The sequence below is a fragment of the Pelophylax lessonae genome (assembly GCF_965119305.1).
Source record: "Pelophylax lessonae genome assembly, chromosome: 4".
In the NCBI taxonomy this organism is placed as follows: domain Eukaryota; kingdom Metazoa; phylum Chordata; class Amphibia; order Anura; family Ranidae; genus Pelophylax; species Pelophylax lessonae.
This window is the reverse complement of record NC_138771.1, coordinates 317,215,058-317,240,331: the sequence shown is the minus strand read 5'-3', so window position 1 is coordinate 317,240,331 and position 25,274 is coordinate 317,215,058. Positions and strand designations below refer to the sequence as shown.

General features: G+C 45.5%; 1 protein-coding gene across 1 annotated transcript in view; it reads right to left on the bottom strand.

Moving 5' to 3' along the window:
- F12 (coagulation factor XII) overlaps window positions 1-25,274 on the bottom strand; it is an 82,251-nt gene that overhangs the window by 20,394 nt on the left and 36,583 nt on the right. The window contains exons 7-11 of the mRNA XM_082255914.1: window positions 22,079-22,183; window positions 21,369-21,543; window positions 19,056-19,153; window positions 5,574-5,919; window positions 582-718 (exon numbers count right to left, since the gene is read on the bottom strand). Of these exons, the coding sequence (XP_082112040.1) occupies window positions 582-718; window positions 5,574-5,919; window positions 19,056-19,153; window positions 21,369-21,543; window positions 22,079-22,183 (861 nt within the window). The remainder of the gene's footprint in view (window positions 1-581; window positions 719-5,573; window positions 5,920-19,055; window positions 19,154-21,368; window positions 21,544-22,078; window positions 22,184-25,274) is intronic.

The following is a 25,274-nucleotide window of genomic DNA, read 5'->3' as shown; positions in this document are numbered from 1 at the left end:
TATTGGCACAAACTGATAAAACAAAATTGCATTTTTAAACTTTTTTATTGGTTATGTCTTATAGCAGAAAGTTATATTTATATATATATATATATTCTTTTTTCAAAATTGTCGCTTTTTTTATTTATAGCGCAAAAAGTAAAAAACGCGGAGGTGATAAAATACCACCAAAAGAAAGCTTTATTTGTGGGAAATAAGACATACATTGTTTTTGGGTAGAGCGTCTCACGACCATGCAATTGTCAGATAAATTACCGCAGGGCTGTATCACAAAAATGGCCTGGTCATTAAGGGGGTAATACCTCCTAGTCCAGAAGTGGTTTACAGATCAAAAGGAGCAAAAAAAAAAAAAAAAGTTCACAGGGTTTACATATACTTTGAGCTAAATTCAATTCACTTCATAGTGCATGAAGCTCAACCAGCCACCTGTTGTGTTCATGTGATCCAAACATCGTACTCTAGGGACTGTGACCTGAACCATTAAATCAAATCAACAAGATACGGCTTGCTGTCTACGCAGTACACACTTTGAACACTTGGTATAAATTATCCAGTCTGTTCATACAGAAGTCATTCATTACCTATATCATTTTGGAAAGTCAATTCAGAATATAGTTCATGAAGAATGTATTTCTTCACAGAAAATTTTACTGTACGATGGTCTGTAGTGTTGAATAGACTCTGCCCGAGCACCACAGTGAGTGTTTTCAAGCTTGGTCTGAAAAAAAAAAAACAGTGCATGCTTAAGATAATAATGCCTGATAGAAGAACAATAGGCCACATTCTTGGCCTTCCATATAAAATTGAGAAGATCTAAAGCTGGCTATAGATGGGTAGAATTTTGAAGGAAAATTATTGGGAAAAGAAGGTTCTAAGAAAGTTTGTTTTTCTAATTATTGATGGATCAAATCAACATTAATTTCCAACCACAGGGACAAGGAAATTTGAAGGAGCAGGTTGGAAATGTTTTCAATTTCTAACAGTGTATGTGGTTTTTCATTCAGTAAAGTCTATTCATTCAAAAATCAGGTGTTAAAAGCAAAATAATCTTTCGAACGGCAAATTAATGTTCAGAATTTTCCTAAGACTTTTCCTAAGAATTTTCGTTTGAAATGTTATCCATCTATAGCCAGCTTTAGTTGCCTATGGGTGCGATAACTAAAGCCACAATAGTGTGTGAACTCATGGAACTTTAAGGCTAGATCAGGTTCAGGATTCTCCACATAATGTGCAACAGGGAATTTGGGTCTCTGCAGATTTTTCCTGCCCTTTTAAAAGATTCACTACTTTCATGAATTTGTTTAGAAGATGCCATTATGACCAAATAAAAAAAATGTTGCTGCCACAGACAATGCATGATGTTACTTAATCCACAGCTTAGCCCCCAGCTACATCACCAGTCTCGTCTCAAAATACCAACCTAATCGCTCTCTTCGTTCCTCTCAAAACCTCCTGCTCTCTAGCCCCCTCGTCACCTCCTCCCATGCTCGCCTCCAGGACTTTTCCAGAGCCTCTCCAATCCTATGGAACTCCTTACCCTTACCTGTCCGATTATCTCCTACTCTATTAGCTTTTAGGCGATCTCTGAAAACCCTCCTTTTCGGAGAAGCCTATCCTACCAACACCTAACAAATGTACCTCCAGGGCCGATCCTGGGCGCCGCAAACTGAGGAGGAGGAGGGGCGCCGAAGCTCCGGTGGCAGAGTCCCTTCCCTCCCTCCTCCTCTCCTTTTGTGCGGTTACCGTAGCGGCAGTATACCAGTGGGGGAGGGGGGGGGGCGTCCCGACTCCCGCGGGTGCCACTCACTGGGGGGTCCGTGCAGGTCTCCTGTCACGTTCGTCTGCAGACTGCAGTACAGTACACCTGTGCCTGAGCTGGAGTCAGGGGGCGGAGCTGGGAGGCGCCGAGGCGGTCCTAGGTACGGATAACTTGCTGCTTACCACTTGTTCACACTGTGGAAACAGCTGCCACTAGAGAGTATAGGCGGGCAGGAGGGGCGACATATACGAGAACCGATCTCCTGGTTCATGCAGGGCTTTCAGTGGCTGCAGGGGCGGGATTAGTTCTACCATATGCCGCCCCACCGGACCTCCTATCCAGCCTGGTGCTAGCTAGCTCAGCTGTATTCATGATGTTAACAAGTGACAAGCAGTGATTCGTACCTGGGACCGCCTCCCAGCTCCGCCCCCCGACTCCGGCTTCGGCTCCCGATTCTTGGCTGTTCCTTCCTAGCACTGCCACTGGGCAAGGTAGGAGAAATTCTCCCTGTCCTGAGGCCCCTCACGGACAACACAATCTCTGCCACAGCAGAGTCTAAGTAAGGATATACACTGCCTAGCGAGTTACAGGTGTCCTACTATCACTCTGCTCCCCCCTGCCCCATACTTCCCCCCTCCCATTATGCTGCTCCCTCCATACTGCCCCCACCTGGCACACTGTCCCCTATACTGCCCTCCATACTGCCCCCACCTGGCACACTGTCCCCTATACTGCCCTCCACTGCCCCCACCTGGCACACTGTCCCCTATACTGCCCTCCATACTGCCCCCACCTGGCACACTGTCCCCTATACTGCCCTCCACTGCCCCCACCTGGCACACTGTCCCCTATACTGCCCTCCACTGCCCCCACCTGGCACACTGTCCCCTATATTGCCCTCCACTGCCCCCACCTGGCACACTGTCCCCTATACGTCCCTCCACTGCCCCCACCTGGCACACTGTCCCCTATACGTCCCTCCACTGCCCCCACCTGGCACACTGTCCCCTATACGTCCCTCCACTGCCCCCACCTGGCACACTGTCCCCTATACGTCCCTCCACTGCCCCCACCTGGCACACTGTCCCCTATACTGCCCTCCATACTGCCTCCACCTGGCACACTGTCCCCTATACTGCCCTCCACTATACTGCCCTCCACTGCCCCCACCTGGCACACTGTCCCCTATACTGCCCTCCACTGCCCCCACCTGGCACACTGTCCCCTATACGTCCCTCCACTGCCCTCCTCTCTAATCATGCTGTCACCCCATACTGCCCTCCACTGCCCCCCTCCTTCATGCTGTCCACCTATACTGCCCCTTCCTGTCACACTGCCCCCCCCCTACGGCCCTCCACTGCCCCCCCTCCCATCACACTGCCCCTCTCCCATCACACTACCTCCCTCTTGTCACACTGCCCCCCCCCATACTGCTGTGCACTGCCCCCTTCCCATCACATTGCTCCTCTCCAGTCACACTGCCCCACCCTCCAGCCGCACTGGCCCCTCCCAACACACTGACCCCCTCAAATCACACTGCCCCCTCATACTGTCCTCCACGCCCCCCCTGTCACACTGCCCCCCCTTCTGAAGGTGCCCCCTGTGCTCCCTCACCCAGATTGAGGCACCCGAATACAGAAGGTGTAACTGTGTGTGGCAAGTTTAGTGGGAGGATGTTAATGGAGAATGCGGAGCTGCAAAATGCCCCGCAGCGCTACTGGCATCCCCTCTACCCCTGATATCTCAGTAAAGCTCCAAAAATGGAGCTCCTAAAAAATTGTAAAAACAATAAAAAATAAAAATGTAAAATAAAATGGTAAAAAATAATAAAAAAAAACAACAAAATAACAAAAATTTAAAACTTCTGGCCCCGTCCACTGTCATACTGACCACATCCACTGCTCTAATGACTATGTCTGCTACAATACTGACCATTCCACTGCCATACTGACCACGTCCACTGCTCTAATGACTATGTCTACTTCTCTACTGACTGCCATGCTGACCATAGGTTGCATTTGGTGGTCACTGGTAAGCTGCATTTGTTGGACACTGGTAAGCTGCATTTGGTGGGCACTGGCATTTAGTGAGCACTGGTAAGCTGCATTTGTTGGACACTGGTAAGCTGCATTTGGTGGGCACTGGCATTTAGTGAGCACTGCTAAGCTGCATTTGGTGGGCACTGGTAGGCTGCACTTGGTGGGCACTGGTAACTGCATTTCGTGGGCACTGATAGGCTGCATTTGGTGGGCACTGATAAGGCTGAATTTGGTGGGCACTAGTAGGCTGCATTTGGTGGGCACTGATAAGGCTGAATTTGGTGGGCACTGGTAGGCTGCATTTGGTGGGCTCTGGTAGGCTGCATTTGGTGGGCACTGATAAGGCTGCATTTGGTGGGCACTGGTAAGCTGCATTTGGTGGGCTCTGGTAGGCTGCATTTGGTGGGCACTGATAAGGCTGCATTTGGTGGGCACTGGTAAGCTGCATTTGGTGGGCTCTGGTAGGCTGCATTTGGTGGGCACTGATAAGGCTGCATTTGGTGGGCACTGGTAAGCTGCATTTGGTGGGGTCTGGTAGGCTGCATTTGGTGGGCACTGATAAGGCTGCATTTGGTGGGCACTGGTAAGCTGCATTTGGTGGGCTCTGGTAGGCTGCATTTGGTGGGCACTGATAAGGCTGCATTTGGTGGGCACTGGTAAGCTGCATTTGGTGGGCTCTGGTAGGCTGCATTTGGTGGGCTCTGGTAGGCTGCATTTGGTGGGCACTGATAAGGCTGCGTTTGGTGGGCACTGGTAAGCTGCATTTGGTGGGCACTGGTAAGCTGCATTTGGTGGGCACTGGTAAGCTGCATTTGGTCGGCACTGGTAGGCTGCATTTGGTGGGCACTGGTAGGCTGCATTTGGTGGGCACTGGTAGGCTGCATTTGGTGGGCACTGATGAGGCTGCATTGATCACTTGTATCATATCCGCAGTCTCTGACCATCTCTTGTATCAAGTCTGCAGTCTCTGACCATCTCCTGTCTGGGGGCTCTGTCTAACAGACTCTCTAACTACAGATGCCCTCTCTGTGTCCATTAGAGAGACCCCCTCCAGTTCCCATTAGAGTACTCTGCTTCTCTTACTTTAATTTGTTTATTGTTAAGAGATAGTGGGAGGGTCCCAGGGTGAGAAAAGACTTCTTAGGGGAGCATCTCTGTGTTTGAGTCGTTGCCATAGAACCATTTGTAAAGGGGAGGAGATAGTAATATGACCACGCCCATGTGGGGGCGCCAGAAATATCTCTGCACCCAGGCGTCTGTGACCCTAGGATCGGCCCTGTGTACCTCCATTTTCTCCATCAACCCATCCCCCACGGTTATTGCCTTTTGTTTCACTTGACCCTCCCTTCTAGATTGTAAGCTCTAACCAGCAGGGCCCTCTAGTTCCTCCTGTTTTGAACTGTATTGTAACTGTATTGTCTTCCCTCACATTGTAAAGCGCTGCGCAAACTGTTGGCACTATATAAATCCTGTATAATAATAATAATAATATAATAAATAATAATAAGCCTTTTGGTATGAAGGTGCACATTTGGTGATTTAAAATGTTCTTCTGAAGCATGGCAGATAAAATAGGTGTAGTGACTACGGGCAACTGAGACAGTTCGTCTTTGAAACACCTTCACGATGATTGGAATCAGTTTATCTGTTGTGTAAAACTCCATCTATAAATTAAAACCAGGAATGAAAATCCCTACTGTTTTTAAAGTGGTACAGTATGATTACTTAGACTTTTCAAAACCAAAATTAAGCTATGTGTGTAAAATAGTCCTTACTTGTCATCTAAACAATGAGCAGCTGTTACAACCCAGCAGGAGGAGATCAGGGATCCACCGCAAAACTGTTCTCCCATATAGATGGCTGCCATATATGGATGAGAAGCAGGCAGTGCCACCAATCCTCCTACAATACGTGGGGTCAAAGAAGGGCTTTTTAGGAACCTCTTTCCACACTCTGCAGGAATTGCCTTATTGAAATCTCTACTGACTGCTGTACTGGTAGGAAGAACAGTGTTTTTAACAGTATGATTAGCCGCTTTTGTCGGTAGTGGAGGTTTTCTGGTTTGTGTCTGATGTTTGCTAGTTGTTGGTCGTGGGGGACTTGATGGCTTTGTTGGACTGGCTGAAAAGAAACAAGACATTTACTATTATTCAAAGGTGGTGTAAAGATCGATTATGTCCTGTTATCAACCAACCACTTACAGATCACTCATTGCTGTTCCAGTAAAATGGCAATAAACCCATGAAAGGTTGATTACACAAGTCAAGCATAACTAATCTTAGTCATTATCAGAGAGCATGAGTATAATAGTGACTAGTAGACTTAAAAACAATATTACAAAACCTCATAAAAATGGCCATAAAGCACTCCACACAAAATGATAAAAAAGAAAACAGGTACTTAAAGCAGCATGGTCTCAAACTTATGAGACAACCTGGGTATACAGTACTTATCCAAACATCAAGATTGCAAAGAAGTATTAGGTCTTAATTTAAAAAAAAACTCTTCATTGGCTGATTTAAGTATCTGTATAGCTGAGGAAATTGCAGTTCTGATTAGTAAATTAATGAAAGTGCTGCTCATTGTAAGCATCATTAACCCAGAGACATGTGATACTAACCTTTTGTCAAACAACAGAAAGCATGGCTTCTGCATTAGGAGCCTGTAAATAGTGCTATGGTTCCTTCGACTAGCTAACTAGCTCCTGTCACTGCAAGACACAGTAGTGACATAGGGAACAGTGGGTGGAAGCACTAAGTGCAGGGGGGGGGGGGGGGGGTTCGCAGGCATTTGGCACTTATAAAAGAACTAGCCCAGAAGGAGCTTCTTATATTTAACTGGTTCTTTCCCAACTCCGTGCAGAGGCAGCCACACAGCAACAGCCCATTCGCTCCGGCTGATTAAACAGTTTAGGGTTTGTCTCTTTTTGTATTTTATTGCTTACAGAAAATAGGGAGGAAATTAGGGGTGATTTGAGATACTCCAAAAGCATTTCAGCACAATTTTACAGAGAGCAATTATCTCTTTCTCTCTTTCTCTCAAAACAGCAGCAACGCAATTTTCACTCACAGCTGTAAACCCTGAGATGGTTTTGCAGAACAAGTGTAGCTAGACTGGAACAGTCTATAGGCTCAAGGCTGGGGACCATGAAGTAGGTTTGAGAACAGGTAAAGGTAGACTGGGACAGTCTATAGGCTCACAGCTGGGGACCATGAAGTAGGTTTGAGAAGACGTAAAGGTAGACTGGAACAGTCTATAAGCTCAGAGCTAGGGACCATGATATAGGTTTGAGAACAGGTAAAGGTAGACTGGAACAGTCTATAGGTTCAGGGCTGGGGACCATGAAGTAGGTTTGAGAACAGGTAAAGGTAGACTGGAACAGTCTATAGGCTCACAGCTGGGGACCATGAAGTAGGTTTTAGAACAAGTAAAGGCAGACTGGAACAGTCTATAGGCTCACAACTGGGGACCATGAAGTAGGTTTTAGAACAAGTAAAGGCAGACTGGAACAGTCTATAGGCTCACAGCTGGGGATCATGAAGTAGGTTTGAGAACAAGTAAAGGTAGACTGGAACAGTCTATAGGTTTATGGCTGGGACCATGAAGAAGGTTTGAGAACAGGAAAGGTAGACCGGAACAGTCTATAGGTTCATGGCTGGGGATCATGAAATAAGTTTAAAGAACAGATAAAGGTAGACTGGAAAAGTCTATAGGTTCAGGGCTGGGGTCCATGAGGTAGGTTTGAGAACAGGTAAAGATAGACTGGAACAGTCTATAGGTTCGTGGCTGGAGACCATGAAGTAGATTTGAGAGTCTATAGGTTCACCGCTGGGGGCCATGAAGTAGCTTGTAGAACAGATAAAGCTAATTTTCAACAGTCTATAGGCTCATGGCTGGGAACTATTAAGTAACTTGCACAACAGGTATAGCTAGACTGGAACAGTCTATAGGTTCACAGCTAGGGACCATGAAGTAGCTTTAGTACAGGTAAAGGTAATGTTTATGGCACAAATAATGATGATGACTGCAGCACAGATAATGATGATGACTAGAGTTCTCTCTCACTAGTGACTAGGGAAGGCCATATGTTAGGGACCCCTCTGGAGAGGGATTACTTGGCCCAGTTATCCTAATAGGACACAGTCACCAGGATCTTGTAATACAGTCAATACTCACAAGGTCAGGGGAGCAGCTTTGCCCATTCAGCTTCCTCCAGATACCTTCAAGTGAGGCTGTGTGTACTGGATCCTTTGGGTAAAGTCTCAGGGTGCCAAAGACACTTTCAGGCATAGGCCCCCGAGCTCTACCAAAGCCAAAACCTCGATATGCATCAGCTTGAATCAGCAGAACTGCTGCGGGCGGGAGGAGGGGGGTGTCAGACCCTGCTATTCTAAAGCTCAGACTATTTTTCAGCCCCTTCAGCCACTTACTGGGCACACCTCCCCAGGGATTGGCTGAAACACAATAGATTTTCAGGCTGCTCATTTGACTTTCCTGCCCACTATGTTCTGGAAGCCTCTAGCGTACAGGGGAAACAATCAAACCTGCAGCCTGTGAGATCCAGAACAGTCCAAAGGATCAAAAGCTGCTACATTTGTACTAATAGTTCAGTACAAATGAAGTTCTCAGTCAGCCAGCTTAGTACCAACTCCAGGAGTATGAATGCGCATATGTCCATGCACATTCTGAAAAGCGCACAAGCCGACGCGTGCATATTTTTGGTCGGAGACAACTTGTCCTTGTGCACAGGTGATCACATTTATGTGCCAACTTAACTTCCATTATGGCATAACCTTCCTTACAGATCTCTTCACTTGGGTTTTCAAACTTTCTGCAAGCTTTTTATGCAGTTACCACTCTTCTGTTGGACATATACATATTAACCAAGAATAAAAACTCCTACTTAAATGCAGAGCTGTGAAAACATCTCCATAATAATAATTGTAACGGGGTTTTGAGGGCACCCCCTAGTGTCTTTGTGGTCCCTAACCCTAGTTAACTCACTATGCCTGACAGGCGGATCCTGAGCCTCCGCTATCTGGGAGCTGGGGTACATGTCTGCGGCAGTGCCTCCACCCAGTGGGGCATCCGGGGTAGGGATGTGGGGTCCCACTGGGAACATACTTGGTGCAAAGAGACTGACACAGCCTAACTGGAACTAACTTTATATAGTAAGTAGCAAATGAATCAACATACATGGGAAAATACAATAGAGTAACACGGATAACAATGCAATGTGGATTTTCCTCACCCACCCACTAGCACACCTGCGTCCCACCCCCTTATCTTCACCCTAATGGCCGTTGGTGCACATAGGAGAGTTGGGGCCCTTATAAGTCCTGCTCTGCAGGGTCACTGAAGCAGCCTGAGCTGTGCAATGTCCACTCTGGACCTCAGAGTCTTTACTGTGAGTGAGGAGACAGGTGCCCTGTGGTGATACAGGGAGAGGCTTGGCTTACCCTCACAATGCAATTTACCAGATCAGTCCGCTGCAGTCTCCTCTCAGTGGATTCACCAGACGTCTGGACTCAGTGCTTATCTTTGCCAGGGGTCCCTCTCTCAGCTGGTGTGGTCTTGGGTGAAGTAAGTTCTCTCAGCAGGGTTCTATCTCTGTGCTGCAGTCTTTCACAGCTAGTCACATGTCCTGTCTCTGGCTGAGCATGTGGTAACTTATAGAAGTCTTCCATGACCTCCTTCCTCAGAGCTGTGCAGGAAGTCCTCCCAGGACATTAATAGGTGATAAAACCTGAGCAGAAGGATAAGAAGTCATCCAGAGCTGGTGTCTATCTCCCTCAGTCTTTCCTCACACACCACTTCCTGGTCACACTGTGATGATGCCACAATCATGTGACTGAAAAGGCCAAGTCCTGTGTTCAGTGCTCAATGTTTTATTAACTGCATACTGAGTCCATCTGCCATCTACTGGGCATTTCAGATAATACAGCCTGTGTAACTCTATTAGGGTTACATGCTCCCCCTTGAAAATACTTGCCTTCCACTGGCAAGTCCTAGCCAGGGGGCTTAACAAAAATTCAACAGAAAAAGGTTTAGCATACATATAGTACAGTTAGCACAGTAACATCCTAGCTAGCTAGTTATCTAGGGTAAAGAGTCACTAACATTTACCACTAACATTTACCACTTCCATTTTAGATGCCGCTTGTGTCAGCGGGGCATAACTGGGCTCTCCTATATTATCATAAACTAGGGCCCTAGGGGGTTGCCGCACTCTGGTGCTGTGTCTCAGTTCTCGCTGTGGAAGAGGATCTTGGGACATCAACTGTGGAACTTCGACTCCGGCCCTCGAACTAGAGTCTCTAAGGGAAGTTCCAGGCACAAAACATGGACTTTCTGGATTTAACCTTGGAGAACTTTGTGAACCCACAGGAGTTAAAGGAGGCAATTGCTGTGTTTCTTCAGCGGGTGATGACCACCACTGATCCTCTGCACTGGGAGTTCCCGGGGTCTCCTCTGCCCCATTTCCAGGACTCTCTGCTGGATTTTCCCTCAGTTCTTCACCACTCTGCTCCTCTTCATCAGCATACACAACTGGAAGCAGATGGTTTCTATGCCAAGCCTTTATTCGGCCCTCCGGGCCCCTAATGTTGTACACTGGCAGTCCTTCCAGCTTGGACACAACCTCAAACAGGGTATCTTTCCATCTGTCAGCCAGTTTGTGTTTTCCAGGCACACCTAGATTCCGGAGAAGAACTCTATCCCCTGCTTGAATCTCCCGATATCTCACCTTAGCATCATACCTTCTTTTGTTCCGTTCTTCCATTTTTGCTGCAGCTTGGGTGGCCAACTCATAGGCCCGATAAAGGTTTTGTTTGAGGTTCCTCACATTTGAAAGTGTGAAGTTGAATCTGTTCCATCAGGAGACACTCCCAAACGGACATCTATCGGCAATCGAGCTTCTCTTCCGAACATTAGGAAATAGGGTGAAAACCCTGTAGATTCATGCCTTGTACAGTTGTATGCGTGGACCATGGCTTCCACATGTTTACTCCAAGACCGCTTCTCGACTTGCTTGAGAGTCCCTAGCATATCTAGGAGGGTCCTATTGAACCGTTATGGCTGTGCGTCGCCCTCCGGATGATAAGGTGTGGTTCTGGACTTCTGCACCTGCAACATGTCCAACAGCTCCTTGATCAACTTACTCTCAAAGTCTCTACCTTGATCCGAGTGTATCCGATTGGGTAGTCTATAGTGAATAAAATACTTCTGCCAAAGGACTTTGGCTACAGTCACAGCCTTTTGATCTTTAGTGGGGAAGGCTTGAGCATATCTGGTGAAGTGGTCCGTTACCACCAGCACATTTCCAATTCCTGCTGTATCGTTCTCAATGCAGGGATAGTCCATGCACACAAGATCCATGGGTCCCGTACTTTTCAGATGACCCATAGGGGCAGCTCTCACAGGCAGGGTCTTCCTCTGGATACACCTCCTGCATGTCTGTACATGTTGCTCGACATGTTCCCTCATGCGAGGCCAATAGAACCGATCTTGTACTAGGCCATAGGTCTTGTCCACCCCAAGATGCCCATGTTGATCGTGGAGAGCTCTCAGGACCATGCCACGGTATCTGTGCGGTAGTACCAATTGTTTTCTGTCAGGGTGATCATGATACTTCACGACCCTATAGAGTACTCCATCTTCGAGATGTAGTCGGCTCCATTCTCTTCGGTATAATTCTCTTTGACTCACAGTTAGAGAAGTCAGCAATTTAGGATTCTATGTCTTTATTGCTCTGATAACTATCCCAATATACCAGCCCTGCGCTTGAGCCTTCCTCTTGTCTTCTGTGGTTATACTGGACCACTGTTGAAGCATGACTGGAGCATGGAACACCTCAGGCACAGCTTCCGGAGAGTGGCTAATGGAGTCTATCCCTCTTAGCTCGGCAAATTCTTCTTGACTCTCAGCCACCACATACATCTGACAAAAGGCTCCTACCCCCGGCCCAGGGATCTCTTCCCACTCCTCTTCTTCTCGGTGAGGAGGGAGTCTAGGTCTGCGGGACAGGGCATCTGCGCTGACATTCTTGGGCCCAGGCTTGTACTTCAGGCTGAAACTGTAGCTTGACAAGGCAGCCAACCACCTATGTCCTGTGGCATCCAGCTTAGCTGTAGTCTGTATGTAGGTAAGTGGATTGTTGTCAGTCCTTACTTCGAATGTTGCTCCATACCAATAGTCATGCAGCTTATCCACGATGGCCCACTTGAGTGCCAGAAATTCCAATTTATGAACTGGATAGTTCTTCTCTGCACCTGTAAGACTTCTACTTATGTAAGCCACCGGCCTCAATCCTTCTGGATAACTTTGGTGCAGTACACCCCCTAGGCCTTCTATACTGGCATCCACATGGAGGATATATGGTTTCTCAGGGTCTGCATAGGCTAAGACAGGGGCTTCTGTAAGTCTCTTCTTCAATGTCAGAAAGGCGTCTTCACATCCTGAAGTCCATTTTTCTCCAAAGGGGTCTTTAGGATATGGTGCCTTAGCACCCCTTACGTCAGAGGTAATCTTCAGCAGGTCATGTAACTCTCGAGCAATCTTTGAGTAGTCTTTCACGAACCTTCGGTAGTAACCACAGAACCCGGGAAAGGACCGCAACTCACTGATGTTATTTGGTCTTGGCCAATTCAACACTGCTTCAATTTTAGCAGGATCTGTGGCTACTCCTTCAGCGGAGACTATGTGCCCCACATAAGTGACAGAGTTTTGGGCAAATCGGCATTTGTCCACTGATAGCTTCAGGCCTTCAGCTTGAAGTCGATCCAACACCTTTAGCAACCTTTGTTCATGCTCCTCTGGCGTCTTCCCGAAAACAATTAGATCATCTAGATACACTAGACACTCTTTGGGATTCATATCCCCCACAGTTTTCTCCATCAGCCTCTAAAAAGTAGCAGGAGCTCCTGTGACTCCCTGTGGCATTCTGGTAAACTGGAAGAACCCCAAAGGGCAGATGAAAGCTGTCTTTTCCTGATCCTCCTCCTTCATGGGTACCTGATAATATCCAGACCTCAAGTCAAGCACACTGAACCACTGGCTGCCAGATAGGGCGTTCAGGAGATCCTCTATCCGTGGCAAAGTGTACTGATCTGGCACAGCCCTCTTGTTCAGAGTACGGTAGTCCACACATAGCTGAACTGAACCATTCTTTTTCCTCAGAGCTGACAGTTCTGTATCCTCTTTCTCCTTCTGTAGGGGTGGACACATCTGGTCTTCCAATCTCCTGGCTGTATTTATTAAGGTGGAATAAGGCAGAACTTTATCATCCAACTTGGCTCTCAGCAGAATCATAACTGGAATATTGGTCAAACCACCTCTCTGAATTTGCTTAGATAGCCGAGCATCCAACTCAGAGGCAGTGACTGCTCCTTTATGGAATAACTTTCCTAGCGATAGCTGTAACCGGTTGATATAGTCAGTGGCTTTTTCATGCTCCTTCTGCTTAGTGGCTAGGAACTTAACCAACAGATCATCCAAATCTTCTGATTTCCCATAAGCATCCTGTAAGACTCGTAGATAGTCGTGCACAGTAGCTTGCCCGTTTACTCCCTTGTACAGTCTTATCATGTCTGTAGCGGGAAAACGAAGACGCTCTACCAACCGCTGTTTCTTTATGGTATCCGTACAAGACCATTCCTCCAACAACTGCATAGCATTATCCTTCCAGACCTCAAAAGGCTCTTCTCCTGCAGGAACAGGCTGATTCCCAGAAAACATCTTTAGTTTGCGGTAACTATGGGTGTGGTTTGCCGTCACTATGGCTTCTGAGAGTTTCTGTAGTATGTCCGATACATCACTACCTCCTGTAGGCAGGGTGCGTACTTCAGGGTTGTCTGGTTTCAGTAATGCTGCAGATGGATGAAATTCTGCTTTAGGAGTAATCATCTCCTGTCCTGTAATAGGATGGGCAGCTTGTTTAGGAATGGCTCCGGCCTTTCCTGAGATGGGAGTCAGGAGCTTAGAATAATTTTCTGTGACATAGTCTTTCTGTTCTAATTTAAAGGGTGGTTGCAGTGAGACCCTTTCTTCCTTATCAAGGAGAGCGTACACTAAGGAGCATCCTTCATCCGGGGCTCCATATAAATGAACGTTGGTAGGCATCTCATGGTCTCCCAAGTCCGTATGACAATATATTAACATGTAAGTTTGGCTTTCAGAATCCTGCAGGATATCCCTGATGGTCGCCATTTCTATTCCCAGTCGAATTTCTATACACAAGATGACGTGATTCATCTCACAGCAGGAGGGGACTTTGCATAACATCACAGCTTGCTGTAATGGTACATTTCTTTGCTGGGCCCACTCTTTTGCAAAGGAGGGAGTGGCCTGAGGACTTAACCTATTCTCACTGGTTGTACCCCAATAGATCTCAGCAGTGCCTCCATATGTAACGGGGTTTTGAGGGCACCCCCTAGTGTCTTTGGGGTCCCTAACCCTAGTTAACTCACTATGCCTGACAGGCGGATCCTGAGCCTCCGCTATCTGGGAGCTGGGGTACATGTCTGCGGCAGTGCCTCCACCCAGTGGGGCATCCGGGGTAGGGATGTGGGGTCCCACTGGGAACATACTTGGTGCAAAGAGACTGACACAGCCTAACTGGAACTAACTTTATATAGTAAGTAGCAAATGAATCAACATACATGGGAAAATACAATAGAGTAACACGGATAACAATGCAATGTGGATTTTCCTCACCCACCCACTAGCACACCTGCGTCCCACCCCCTTATCTTCACCCTAATGGCCGTTGGTGCACATAGGAGAGTTGGGGCCCTTATAAGTCCTGCTCCGCAGGGTCACTGAAGCAGCCTGAGCTGTGCAATGTCCACTCTGGACCTCAGAGTCTTTACTGTGAGTGAGGAGACAGGTGCCCTGTGGTGATACAGGGAGAGGCTTGGCTTACCCTCACAATGCAATTTACCAGGTCAGTCCGCTGCAGTCTCCTCTCAGTGGATTCACCAGAGGTCTGGACTCAGTGCTTATCTTTGCCAGGGGTCCCTCTCTCAGCTGGTGTGGTCTTGGGTGAAGTAAGTTCTCTCAGCAGGGTTCTATCTCTGTGCTGCAGTCTTTCACAGCTAGTCACATGTCCTGTCTCTGGCTGAGCATGTGGTAACTTCTAGAAGTCTTCCATGACCTCCTTCCTCAGAGCTGTGCAGGAAGTCCTCCCAGGACATTAATAGGTGATAAAACCTGAGCAGAAGGATAAGAAGTCATCCAGAGCTGGTGTCTATCTCCCTCAGTCTTTCCTCACACACCACTTCCTGGTCACACTGTGATGATGCCACAATCATGTGACTGAAAAGGCCAAGTCCTGTGTTCAGTGCTCAATGTTTTATTAACTGCATACTGAGTCCATCTGCCATCTACTGGGCATTTCAGATAATACAGCCTGTGTAACTCTATTAGGAGATCTTCTGTGACTCTTGTACTTAAGCAAAACAATAAAACATCAATAAATCCTCTACAAAGTGTCCAAAAGAATCCCTGTGCTATTTGAAGAAAAAAAGTGTCCAAAATCCAACAAATGAAACAATCTTCCTCCTTCACTTTTTGGTGATAACAAAAAATCAATGTCCACTTCAAAACAGCTCCATGCATTCAGCATGCGCTGCCCTCCCATGCATAAATGGGCATACACTCACCAATCAAAATCTTTCGAATAAATGGTAGCAGAGAGAGAGAGATATTAATTATTGATCCACACCTCTGGCTACCAAGCCGCCTTCAGATATCAAGGATTTCAGTCCTCATACATTGGTGAATGACCATATAGGAAAAAAGGCCACACATAGTATGATACCATTAAAATAACTATCTGTCAGTATACAATATACTCACATCTGCTATAGAAAAACAAAACTCATCTCTATCAGCTAAGTGCGTGTCAGCTCAAACCCACAGCGCTCTTGCAGATACTGCAGACACATTGTCCGCACTGTGTACAAAAGCCGCTCCTGGACCAGCCAATCTGTTAGCTCTTTTACACACACACTGTCTGGCTCCACTCCAACACGTTTTGTTGTAATGACAACCAGGGCCGGATTAAGAGCATCATGGGCTTGGTGCTGAGGATTTTGAAGGGCCTTAAGGGCCGTGCCTTGGCATGCACCCAGAGGAGGAAGGGTGCAGCCATGCATGCCTAATTCAACATGGGATGCTGTCTCTGAAGCCCATAAACACATCCATGCGTCGGCAACTGTCCCTCCTTGTCCGGCCTTCGTGCTGTGTGGGGAGGTTCTGAGGGAGCTGCCTGGGGAAGCGAGCATAGAAGCCAGACTTCTGTGTTTACAAGTGACAGAAGAGCGGTAACAGTGAATATGGCCAACCCGGGGCCTATATAAAGGTAGGGGCCTGGAGCTGCAGCTCCAATAGCCCCTACGTTAATCTGGCCCTGATGACAACACATACAGTGTGTGTGTGTATTCCACCTTAAATTTGATCTTCCATAACAACCACCTTTAATGAATCAATACCAACTTAAATAAACAACTCAGATGCAGATAGGGCGATGTCTCAACCAATCCAAATTGCATCATACAGCATCACATACAAATCCATATATATATATATAAACAAAGTGACCTAAAACATGCATTGGCCTTCTATTATTTCATGAATAAATATAAATGCATGTTTATATATAGTGGCAGCACTTAGCCCTGCCTGGGACCCAGATTTCTCAACCAGGCAGGTTGAGGGGCTCCAGGGGGTTTGCGTAATGCAGAGGAAACTGGCTTGTAAGTATCCTCATTGTTTTCTAAAGTCCATTTTGTGACCTGGAGCCTGGAGATTTCAAAGTGATCCGGGAAATCTGCAATCCTGGGTCCAGGTATTCAGAACAGCCAGCATTCTAATTGGTCAGGTGTTTGCTGGGCTTTGAGTAATGACCTGACCATGGTTCTGGGCTCCACTCTGGCAGACAGGAGGTCTGGCCCAGGAGTCAGGAGGGCTCCACGTGGGAGTCAGTGCAGCACGTGGCTGCTAGCAGTGTGCCTCCAATTGGTGAGTCTGTAGAAGACAGATAAGAGCCTGGAGTTTAGGGCCAGAGCGACAGTGCTGCAAGTTCAAGCCGGAGGGACTGAATGATTGTTTATTTTGATTTAAGTCTGAAATGCTGAAAATCCCTGCGAGGGAACCCTATTATTTTGTGTATTATCCACTAATAAAGCAATTATTTGTAGCTCAACATTAAGACCCCAGGGTGGAAAATATTAGTGGTGAAAAATCATTTCGTTTCTTTTTGAAAGATGCTTTCCTTCCTATTAATATCCCTCCAATGAGGTCTCACACACTCAATGTGCCAAAATTGCAGACTGGTGGCATCTTTGTTGTGGACCTCTCTTTAATGTAGGGAGACACTATAATTTTTATACCCTAACGGGATATTATGAATGTGTTCATAGATACATTTTCTAAGGGGTCTCTTAGTATGCCCTATATCATGAAACCCACAGCATTGCAAAGCAGATACCACATTTGTGGTGACATATGAAATGTCCTGATTTTTAAAAGTTTGCCCCCTCTCCACCGGTCCCGTTCTACACCCCCTACATCTCCCACAAGCAAAAATCAGCCCAAAAAGGTATGTAAGGTAACTCTCCTTGGGGATCCAAGGTATTTGGTAAAACCTTTTTGCCTTTTTTATAAGTGTTGACATGTTTTGTTTATTTTGATAATGGATAGTCCAAAAACAAGGTGCTGAAACATGAAGACCTGAAAACCCAAAGCTCCCCAATGATCAAGAACAGAGGCGGGTAAAGAGATCTTGTGGTTAGGGGAGAAATGGAATTTCAATGGAAGCACCTGTTCTTGTGAAAACTGTTAAGTACAAGATCTCCATTCCTTTTGGAGAGATTTTCTCTCACTTCTTATTGTGTTCCTGGGACAGAAAGTGAAAGCTACTGCACTGTGTACCACCAAGAGGACTAATATCAGTCCAACAGAACTCTGAGATATGGCGCATGACATCCCCACTGTGAGCCGGCAGTGCAGGATAAGAGAAGTGGCTCAGCTCTCATAGTAAAGTGCAAATGTGTGTCATGAACATTGTTGTAATAGAGAGCATCATGGCTTGCAGAGTTTGCGCCTCTCTGAAGATAATTTAGCATTGAAATGTGACCCTTTAGAAAAGCTGAGGGCCTCATGTATCAATCAAGTTTGTCTAGTGGTTACTTTTGATGGTGTTTTCACTTCTCACTGGCTCTTCAGTCCTTTTTTTTTTTTTGCCACTTTGGTGTATTGCCAATTCAACAAACTGCTTGCAAGGCAAAAATGAAATTATAATTTGTAACTTAGCACTGAAGCAATTGTATAGTTGTCACTGTGCACCAATGCAAATACAGTATTGTCATTGTGCACTAAAGCAAATTTAGCGTTTTCACTGTACTCCACAGCAAGTATGGTATTTTCAATGTGCGCCACAGAAAATTTAGTGTTGTCAGTGCTCCACAGCAAATTTAGTGGCAACACTGAACAACAAAGAAAATGTAGTGTTGTCTCTGAGCTCCACAGCAAATACAGTATCTCACAAAAGTGAGTACACCACTCACATTTTTGTAAATATTTTATTATATCTTTCCATGTGACAACACTGAAGAAGTGACACTTTGCTACAATGTAAAGTAGTGAGTGTACAGCTTGTATAACAGTGTAAATTTGATGTCCCCTGAAAATAACTCAACACACAGCCATTAATGTCTAAACCTGCTGGCAACAAAATCGAGTACACCCCTAAGTGAAAATGTCAAAATTGGGCCCTTTGTGAGATACTGTATAATAATGTCATTATGCACCAAAGCAATTTAGGTGTTGTCACTGTGCCCAAAGAAAATTTTGTGTTTTCACTCAGCACTAGCTACTCACTGATTACATAACACTAATGTACTGTAAGCTCTAGATCAGATAATTATTTTGGGGTTTCCATGGAATCTATTTTTTACATGGGTTCCTCTGGTGAAAAATGTTTGAAAAAGGCTGGTTTAGACTCCATGCATTTCTGGATCATATTTACATTTGGTCTCAAACAAGGTACAGTCTGTGAAGTCAGGAAATTAACTAAACTGTTCCAAAAATGTAATAAATATTATAATAGATGTAGAATGTTATGGTTACAAATGTAAGCTTAGAAGGATTGGCATACCATGTCAAACGGGGAAGAAATGTGTGAATTTCTATCCATTATATGATTTTGTTAACTCCTTATCTATTACCAGAAGACTTCTTGTTGTTTTTTAGTGTACCTGTAGGCTGGTAGCAATGAGGAATATCACAGTGTTCCCAGGCGAGGATTCCATCCTTCTGTATGAAACACCAAGGCTGTGCATCTCCATCTGGGCTCCTGTAAATGACACATTGCTTTGATCAAACAAGGCAGTGCAAAGAGAAATGGTGATGCAGAAAGTTAAATATTCCATAGCACCCTAATAGAATTACATGGTTGCTTTTTTGAAACTGCTGCAAAAGAAAGCATGATGTCAACTCATTACTTTGTGGATAAGTAATAGGATAAAGCCCAACTGCGGGTTTGTAACAAAGCTCACAATGCATCAACAACCTCCCCTAAACACACACACATACATAGTCACTGAGAGCCCATGGTGGCATGATGAGCTACAAAATGGTTCACAGGAAGTGGGTTGAGTGATGCTTGGCATCGTGCAACCCAGAAGGCCAGCAAGGAGGAAGCAGAGAGTCTTAGGTGAGTATTGCAATGAATGCTGCTTTTTTCTTAAGATGGACTAGGGAACAGAATTTGTAAATTTACTTTAAATTGGAGTTGTGCTTTAAGCTTTATAGACTTTTCTAAAATAGTATTAAGCAATAACGAGGAACTTTGCCGCCCAACCCCCCCCCCATATTTTTTTTATATCCCTATTACCTATTTTGAAGCATTTTTCCCGAAAAACATACTCACACACCCAGCAAATTCAGTGTTGTTGCTGCAGTCTGTCATGCTGCAGCCACATACTGAGTCCCGCATCGCCATCTTCCAGCAGAAGCTTGGTTGCTAGGTGGTCCTAGCAACCAATATCACCTGCTGGGTAACTTGGAAAGTTAACTTCGGCAGCTACCGCTCTCTATTCAACACTGGTGTGAAAACTGCATACTATAGCCCCATACCTCCCAATTTTTGAACTTCAGAATGAGGGACACTTGAGAGAGGAAGTGAACTGTGGCGCGTAGCATGGCAAAATGGGTGTGGCCAAATGCTTAAAAAAAGACGCTTCCTGGTACTTATAAAAACCTTTGATTGCTGTCCCAAAAGATGGAGTCTCAAGGACACAAACCCCAGTGCAATCATTAAAAAAAAAAAGAAGAAAAATGGTTCCATTGCAAATGGTTTTGCACAAACTGTGGAAGAGTGCGTTATGCTAAGTTTGGAAGGATTTGTGCATTTGTGTGTATAGAGTGCAAAGTTCAGGAATGCGTTGTACAGAGTGCAGGGCTCAGGAATGCTTTGCACAGGGTGCAAGGTTCATTAATGCGTTACATACAGAGTGCAAGTTTCAGGAGTGCGTTGTACAGAGTGCAAGGTTCAGGAATGGGTTGTACAGGGTACAAGGTTCAGGAATGGGTTGTACAGGGTACAAGGTTCAGGAATGCATTGTACAGGGTGCAAGGTTCACGAATGCATTGTACAGGGTGCAAGGTTCACGAATGCATTGTACATGGTGCAAGGTTCAGAAGTGTGTTGTACAGAGTGCAAGGTTTAGGAATGCGTTGCACAGAGTGCAAGGTTCAAAAGTGCGTATCGTACAGGGTTCAAGGTTCTGGAGTGCATTTTGTACAGGGTGCAAGGTTCTGGAGTGCGTTGTACAGAGCACAAGGTTCAGGAGTGCGTTTTACAGAATGCAAGGTTCAGGAATGCGTTGCAAAGAGTGCAAGGATCAGGAGTGCGTTTCGTACAGGGTTCAAGGTTCAGAAGTGTATTTTGTAAAGGGTGCAAGGTTCAGGAGTGCGTTGTACAGAGTGCAAGGTTCAGGAATGCCTTGCAAAGAGTTTTTAATTTTTATTGTTTTTTTTTTTATTTACTAGTAATGGCGGCGATCTGCGATTTTTAGCGGGACTGCGACATTGCAGAGGACAGATCAGACTCAAATGGGTTAATATATGCCTATATGCTTACTAACTGTGTGTGTGGGGGGGGGGGGGGGTTCTGTGACAGGCACAGACAGATCACAGTTTCAGCTTTGCTGAAACTGCTGATCTGTCCCTGTCTGTCTCACAAAAGATCCGCCTGCTTTGTTTACATAAGCAGAAGCTTGGTTGCTAGGTGGTCTCCCTTTCCCGGACGATCGCGGGAAAAGCAATCGCTAAACACAGTGGGAGCGCGGCTCCAGCGGCGCTCACGCGCTGCTGAACCCACATGCACTCCATTCACATAGTACTACGTGACTAGATGCAGCCGAGCCGCTCTGCCGCAGTAATATTACTGTGGGCGGTCGGCAAGCGGTTAATATGTTAGCATTTCTTGTCCACATTCGCTTATATTTAAGTAACAATCAGTATTTGTTTCTCTGAGCATCACAGTGTATCTTATCTTGATGTCTCACCTGCAGAATGAATGATCACCTATACCATGTTTCTTTGCGTTAGGTCCACTGTACACAGAAACTTCATGTTGAATGATGTCAGATTCCCAGTTTAAACATGGTATGCCTGTCACTGTAACCCTTTTAGTTCCTCTATATGTGGTGCCATTTCCAGATAAACAAATTTCATTTTTATCTACAAGACCAAGATTATTATTAGATAAACGTGTAGAAACATTGTTAAAGCTGATCTCCGCTGCATCTGAGCACCACATACCAAAATACACTATTTAATTAATTTTTCTTATTTAAATCAAACTCCCCCAACCATTCATGTCTCTATGCTTTAAAGTTTTATTACACGCCCTAGCATTTATGGCCATGGCCATCTTGGATAAAGTGATTCATGTAGTGGAATCCACGCATGCAGGAGAGTGTGCTTAGGGGAGAAGAGGAGGAGGGAAAACCCCTCCTCCTCTTCCCCCCTCCTAAAGACTCCTTGGATGTATGACATCATTTGCCTAGGCAAGAAACCAGAAAGTATCTGAAGAAATGTAAAAAAAATGTTTAAAGCAAGTGAATATAATATACTATCCTATCTATTTACTAATGCTAGCAGCACAAGGATTAAAATTAATCAATGTTGAATGAGAGAGTGAAGTTCCACTTTAAGTAGTTATGGGACTGTCAGTCTTTTCCTTATTGATATGTAAATTATAGTTAGTACTTACTTATCCCACAGCGAAGTCCCGTGTACCCCTTGCTACAGCCGCACACCTTGCTATGCTTGCTTTGAACGCAATGCCCTCCGTTGAGACATGGGTTGTCAGAGCAGTCTATGAGAGCAGAGAGAAAAACATATAAAATAAACTTTTGCATTGTATTTACATAAGGAGTGTAGTGACATCACAAGTCACAAGAGGTTTGGATAGAGGTGTTGCAGCTCTGCCCAGCCTCTCCCTCCAACAGTAGATCACTGCTGCAGTCAGTCAGATCACTAGTAGAAGCAATCACCTGCTGCACAGCTGCATAGCAGTCTAAATCTGATGTCCACTGACTAGATACAGACCCATGAAGAAAATAACCCCCTAGGTAGTGTAGCAGGATAACTTTTCCATCACATGGTCTGGTTCTTGGTATATGGTGGGGTAAAAATAAGCTAGACACCAGTCACTTTAGTCTTTTTATCTTTTATTGCTGAACTAAGTACTACAAGTGAGGGTTTGGGGATGTAGGATACTTGAACACAGCACCAAAATAGGACAGTTAACATACCTCCCAACTTTTGAACTGGAGAAGGAGGGACATTTTAGGAAAATAGTGACCTGCATTGCACTCAGCACGAGGCAGCAAAAAGTTAGTGTGGCAAACATGATAGTGGGAGGGGCTTAAGGGCAGTGGTTAACTAAACCCTGGGCTTCCTGTACCTAAAAAATATGCTTTGATTGCTGTTCCACAAACTGGAGTCTCAGGGATACAAATACTGTGTATATATATATATAATATATATATATATATATATATATATATATATATATATATATATATATATATATATATATACACCCTGTAAGAGCAATCACAGTCTCTTATGTTGTAGCTGATCTGAACTTTAACCCTCTGATAGCAGTCAAAGATAAGTTGATTTGTAGGCAATACATCCATACAATATCCAGCAGTAGCTTCTACCCAGCTCCCTTGCAACACTATGTAGCACTGCCCCCGTGAGGACTGCTAGATATTCACTTTGCGGGTACCCCTGGTTACCAGCACACGGCTATAAGCAAATGCAATTTCTTAATTCTTCTTGGCTCTCACTTCAATAATCATTCCAGGGGTATTTGTTTGTTTTGTTATTTATTGTGTAATGGAATAGGAGAAGGAAATAGTGGGATACTCCGGTTTAACTATTCACAGTATTTGAAGACTCCTATCTTCTCTACCTTGCTTTCAGGTATGGTACAGCCAAACTGTTGATTCATCCTGCCACTTTAGATGAATAGCAATTAATTAATCATATCTTCAAAACGAATTAGGGGAACAATCTCTTATCTTCAGGACACTCTCCCTAGTATTCTCTCTGCTGACACCCGTCCACTGGCTATCCTATGAGCAGGGGTGGCCCCCCTCATGTCAGGCCCCTTGACACAAGTGCCTGTACTCATGATACTGCAGCCACAGGGTCTCCGGTGTCTCCCCTCTCAATAGGCTTCCCTGGGTTCAGCTCCTCTCAGACACCTCCTCTAGCCCTCAGGATGACCTCCTGCAACCACATGGCACCTCTACAGAGGAGGAGGCAGCCGACCCCTCCTTTCGGGGCTTTTATACAGTATCCCAATATGCACCGATGTGACCTGCCCTCTGCCAATCATCAGGACTGTATCAAAAGCCTATGCACCCATTCGTCAGGTTTCCTATCACTGTCCAACATGCCTCTCTATTGGATCAGCGTGAAACACTATCCAGACTGAATGAATCGCATACTGAGCACAATGAGCAGACCTCACTAACAGATCCTGCTCTCTGGTAGGCAAAGAGCAATATAGATTTACCTGCAGCCCCTCTGGTAAGCAGACAGAGCTCAAAACTATACTCTCTCTCTCGCACCTACCTAGGAGAGTGCTACACTCATCCCCCCCCCCCCCCCGCCAAAATGAGCCCTGTCCTCACTGGCTCTGGGCAGCCGCCCCTTAAAAAATTCTTTGCACAAAAATTTTATGGAGTATCCCACAAACTTGGAAAAGGGGAAAGGGAAGTAGCATATGTACAGGGCCATGGGGCATGCCCCATATGTCGCCAGTGAATACAATAAATTACGTGGAAAAATATATGACTCTGCTGTACAAATATTCACACACTTATGTGCACAAGGTGCATTTAGACCAATACACCCCCTGCCAAACAAAAATCTGCTTGACAGGTAAAGGCATTACCCTATCTAGCTAACTAAATACAATATCTACATTGTATAGAAATTTTCATTGAACAGTGGAGGGCTTATCCAGACCCAGAAGTCCTAAGCAAGCCTGCAAAATAAAAGTTAAGCACAAAAATGTACATTGTTACTTACTCACGGTGAGACTGTCCTCTCCTCAGAGGCGACCTTCTCACCACCATTATCTCTAAATGTGAGAGATCTCCATCACTCCAGGCCCCCTAAGGGCACGCTTGACTCGACATTCTGTTGTATACCTGTAAAAGAAAACAAACAAATCCTGCCAAGCTGACTATCTAACACTTCACCATTGATTCCTTCCGAGAATCATATTGTTGACTACATAATAGGCACAGTCCCTCTCAGACACCAGGCCACTGACTCTCTCTCCTATTATAGTCATACCCACAAGTGCAGAATGAAGAAATGCAGTCCACCCAACTGGTGTTCACAGCGTCCTCTCCTTCTGTAACACCGAAGCAACACATCTTCTGAGATAAGCTATTTTGCTGGAGCCTGAGCAAACTTGTCCAACTTGTGAGTTTTGCAAATCTCTTCAAGGGGTCCTTCACTTTAGCATCCCCTCCTCCCCAATGAGCCTCTACCTCCTTTTTCCAAGGTAGCAACTCACACAAAGTTCTTTCACCTGTCCCACTGGCCTGACAGGATCTTCACAAATAGTCCTTTGAGCAAAGTATCTTTGTAAAGTGTCCTTTTCTTCTGTACTTCAACCATCCTGGCCCGTTGGCCCAAACTCTTCGCAAAGTGTCTCTAGTGACAGCTAGTGATCCAGGCCTGTTGGCCCAAGGGATCTTGGTAAGGTATCGGGTAGACATAGCTTCTTGTTGCAAGTTGTAACACAAATCTAATTGCCTACTAAAGTCCTTTGAACAGAAAGTCGTTGTGTTTTAGAGGGTCGGCCCTCTTCCACATAGAAACTGCCCGGTGGCAGTTGTTTTGTTGAGTCCCCAACTCCTCTTGCAAGGATAGAA